A 4,644-nucleotide genomic window follows, 5' to 3' on the forward strand; every position below is an offset into this window, starting at 1 on the left:
CAAATAATCTCATAATGTGGCTTTTTGATACACAGAATTTTCAGATCACACACACACAAAAAAGAATTACAATTCGATCATAGTGAACTACTGTAATGCGAATTCGTATTTTCATAGACTTAATAGCTCGTCCAAGTTTTGTAATTACTGGTGGTCACGCGTTTCCATGTTTTTATGATATTTTATTTATTTCTCAGACCTTTGTATTTATGTTGTATTCCATGACATATGGCATGAAGATTCAATCAATTCTCCGTATTTAAAGTAACGTCGTGACGCTATCAGTCACGTATATATCATCTTGCATTTCCAGACAGCCGCTTCACAATGTAGCCAAAATTTATGACTATTGAATTTAACTCCGATCAAATATATATCATTCACACCATCTTGCATAATGTGCAAGTCTCCCAAGTTCTTTTCGATTATAACCTGGCATTAGAACTAGCAAGCTCTTCAAATTAAGTAACCCAGGTTGAAAACATTAGTATATGGAGTAATAAAAACTTCAATGTTAGAAATTAAAAATATAAATGGATAAATAATAACATCAACCCACATTTTAGTATATCTGACAAAGTAAAACTGAAGGAATTCATAGGTGAAGGACGATCATTTTCTTTTTTCTTCTTTTGGACAACATTAAGGTGTAGTGTTTCCCATTTACCATATCATGTCATTATGCTTTCTTTTCTTTTTTGACACTAGTCATTATGCTCTTTCTATTATCTTGTTTTTGTTGGCAAATCAAAACAAGACAGAATTTGGTGCATAATCTATTAACCATCCTAGTATAACAGACTTAGTTAGGTAAGTAACTAACAACTAACTCAAGTTATACTAGGATGGTTAATAGTACTGTGTTTTCCTATATTTTGCAGGGGTAAAAAAACAAATTGAACAATATCAGAGCAAATACTGCCAACAAGCATTCAGTTTTTCATTCCCAAAATAGAAATTTTTAAGATAACAACTTGGATAACTGCACACTGACCAACTAAAATTACATACAATGTCAGCACCGTGCATAAAATTCTCAGTCCGAGTTCATTTCCCACAACAAAATTGTGTCTAAGCAGATGGGGAAACGATGCTACAATTTAGCAACTATAGTAAATGCATTCTTTCCACATAAGAGTGGACCAACCATTGACTAAGAGGCTCCCCACATCCCACAAAACAACCTGAATTGCCATTTTCAGTGAAAAATGGGAAACTAAATACATGCAGCAGTTCTTGCACTGCCTGTCTCACAAGAGAAGAACCTGTCACCCTACTCCTACGACCCCATCCAGTGATGATATCTATCCGGTTAGGGCCAACCCCAGATGCCAGCATCTGTCTTCGAAACCAAGCAAGTGTCCTAGACAATGCTGTTACAGCAGTTCCATCAGACATGACATGAAGATTTATAAGCCAATAACAAGTGCTTTTCTCCCTGATGGCATCAGGATACACATTTTTTTGCGCAGCCACCTCCCAAACCGAACCGGCCTCCTCCTTGAGTCCAGATTTGTGAAGAAAATCCACCACTGCATCTACAAGCCCTCTTTTGCCCTCTCTATCCTCGGAATGCATAAGGTCTAAGAATTTGCTTACATGATCCCGCACATTTTGACCATCAGGTCCTGCTGCTGGCATGGACTGTAAAAATGCATGTGCAGGATGGCCAGAGACTGCCATAAGCTCACAACAAAATCCCATATCATACGGTGATTGTGCCTCCGTACAACAACTGAGAAGCAAAGTGTAAGTCTGCAAAGAGGGGTTTAAGCCAAGAGTCACCATGTTTTGGAGAAGATTATACGCATCTGGCAATCGATGCACCCTGAGGAATGCACTGAGAAGTGAATTGCAAGTCGGCACATTAGGAAGCAAACCAGCTCTCAGCATTGCATGATACCATTCCCAAGCCTTCTCCACATTACCAGCCTTTCCCCACAGGTCAATCAGAAGACCGTAAACGGGTTCATCTGGAACCCAGTTGTTCTGTTTCATCTCAAAAAACACTGCTTCTGCTTCCTCAAGATAGCCACAGTAGCCAAGAACCTCCATTACAATGCTATAAGTAACTTTGTCAGGTTTAAATCCTGCATTCTGCATGTCACGGTATAGTTTCAATGCTGTCTGGTAGTTCCTTGCTTTAGCTTGCAAAGCAATCAAGATATTGTATGTGACGATATTGGGAACACAACCCTGATCAACCATCTCGCAAAATAGCCTATGGGCAGCAGATAAATTACCAGATTTCCCGAGACAGTTGATCATGACACTGTATGTAAATGTGTCAGGAGAAAGGCCAACTTCTTGCATTCTTTCATACATAGACATAGCCACATCAAGAAATCCAGCTTTTGCATGGATATCAATGAGCGTGCAGTAAGTAACACGATCAGGCTCGCATCCCATCTCCTGCATTTGGTTGAACACATTCAGTGCCTCCCCTAGGTAGTTTGCACGGCCATAGCTGTGAATTAGACGGTTGTAAGTAACAACATTAGGCTGGCATCCATCCTTGACCATCTGCTCTAGCAATTTGTTTATAGCACCAAACTCCCTTGCACGGCCCAGGATACCAACCATGGTGGTGTAAGTATGCCCATCGTGCCAGAAGCCTGGTTGACGCTTTAACCAGTAAAAGAAGCTTAGAGCAACTGAATGGTCTTGAAGTTGCTTTAGGATCTGATTAGCTTGATATGCGTCAATTGAAAAATTCAGGTTATAAAGAGCCTTCTCCGTAGCAGGACCCCACCTTAACTGTTTCAGTATATCTTTAACCCCTTCCACAACATGCCCTGAATTAGTAAAATGCCTCCGCGTCGGAGCAATTCCAGCTGGCATATTCAGATCCCTTGTGTGTTTATTGAAACTTTCTTTGAATGGCCGCGCCATCTGTGGATTTGAACTTTGCATGTTGGAACCAAAATTTGTCACAAAGTGGTTTGAATTGGTTCTTGTTCTCTGTGGCAAGGCTCTGCGATCATGGTTATTTACAGGAATATTTGGAGCTGCCCCTGACTTCTCTGTCCCTGAAGCAGCAACGTACTTAAAGCCTTTAGCTAAATTTGATTTGTTAGCTTTTCCCTTGGCACCGTGATTATTATTTGTATGTTTTGATGGCCCCGGATGAGCAGGAACAGGTGGTTTGGGATGAACAGAGGTAAAGTTCTCCGTTCTAATTTGCTGCACATTGGAGGATCTGATCTTGGGTAGGGCTCTGGCAGGATCAACCATACAATTTTTAGAGTAGTTTAGTATTCCCATGCCATCTGATAAAGGCAACTTATAATTAACTACATCAGAAATAAAATTAACAGCTGCAATACCGGCCCTATAAAACTGGTCAGCATTAAGAGAAGACGAGTGAGCAACATGCTCCTGAACACCATCAACAACACAAGCAGACGTAACAGACTCCGATTTACTCGGTGCATACGAAGTAGGCCGGACTTTTTGTACACAACCAGATTGACCAACACTCCCAACGTTGTGGGAAGCTGGCCCATTAGCCAAGTTTCCCGAAACCAGTGTTCCTACAACTTGAGACGTGGCTTTGGACACCAAGGAGGGTGGCTTTGGCGCAAGTAAATCTTCATTGTTTTTCCTCTGCTGTCTCTTCGACACACATGTTTCATCCTCGGGGCAATTGCATGAATTTCCATCTGCTGCATTACATCGCGAACCACTAAGCAAAATACTCCTAGCATTGCTTGAGAGGGTACTACTTATCGCCTTTGCTCTTAACATATTCTGTGAATAAAAACTCAACATGTCACGGCCAGGAAACTCTTAACACAAAAACCAAAGCAGTAAGCATCAGCAGAAAGAAGCCGATTTTTCTGTGAACTTTCAGCAATGGAAGCAAACAAACAACATAACAGCCACTACAAAATTAAAATGCAGTCACTATAAGCATGAGCACATTATAATTATAATTATAATTATAATCATAAACAAAAGCCTAATACAAAATCAGCTACCCTTATTGAAACAGACAAATTCCCCGAAAAAGAAAATGTAGCGGCAATTCGATTTCACCCAGAAAGACACTAACCATGAACAACAAGAGGCCTATTCAAAGGTTTTTTTTTTAAAAAAAAAAATAAAATACCTGTCATTTAGAAAACCCAGAACATGAAACAGGCGATGCATCCCTAAATAACAAAGCCATAGGTGACGTAAATTAACTAAATTTGAAAGGCCATTAAAGGAGTGAAGAGAGGTACCTGCATCGTTCAATGGTGTTGTGGAAGCATAGAGAATAGAAGAAGGGTTGAGAAGGTGAGAGAATGAGGGGTGGCGGCTCCTATGCTGCTGAAGAGGTAGACTTTTCCAACAACTTGGGGCAGAAGCTAATGTTAATGTATCAGCTATGATCTCACGCGCCCGACCCGAAAGAACCGGTGCAACCCGGTCTAGATTTTATTTTGTTTTTATGTAATTAATTTTATTTTATGTGGAAATAAATTGATTTCTAGAAAAATATAAATTTATTTTTCAATATGTAAAAAATTAATAAATTAATCTTTCATTTAAATTTTTGAAACTTACTTGTCGTTAAATTATAATATTTAACAATTAATTTATAATAAATTATACTTTTTAAGTACTAATTTGTTATTAGATTTTCTACATATTAAGAAA

At 39.2% G+C, this 4,644-nt stretch overlaps 1 protein-coding gene across 2 annotated transcripts; it reads right to left on the reverse strand.

The window, feature by feature from the left end:
- Positions 1 to 919: 919 nt before the first annotated feature.
- Positions 920 to 4,359, reverse strand: LOC100781029 (pentatricopeptide repeat-containing protein At1g18900). Of its 2 annotated transcripts, none has more exons than XM_003527005.4 (2): positions 4,227 to 4,359; positions 920 to 3,750 (listed from the first exon to the last, which is right to left on the reverse strand). In XM_003527005.4, the coding sequence occupies exons 1-2, from the start codon at positions 4,230 to 4,232 to the stop codon at positions 1,108 to 1,110; spliced, it is 2,649 nt and encodes an 882-aa protein (XP_003527053.1). In that variant the 5' UTR covers positions 4,233 to 4,359; the 3' UTR covers positions 920 to 1,107. The 2 variants fall into 2 exon arrangements, with proteins under 2 accessions (XP_003527053.1, XP_014632045.1); XM_014776559.2 differs by having other exon boundaries at positions 4,112 to 4,249.
- Between the last annotated feature and the right edge of the window lie 285 nt (positions 4,360 to 4,644).

Source organism: Glycine max, chromosome 6, assembly GCF_000004515.6.
Source record: "Glycine max cultivar Williams 82 chromosome 6, Glycine_max_v4.0, whole genome shotgun sequence".
Taxonomy (NCBI): domain Eukaryota; kingdom Viridiplantae; phylum Streptophyta; class Magnoliopsida; order Fabales; family Fabaceae; genus Glycine; species Glycine max.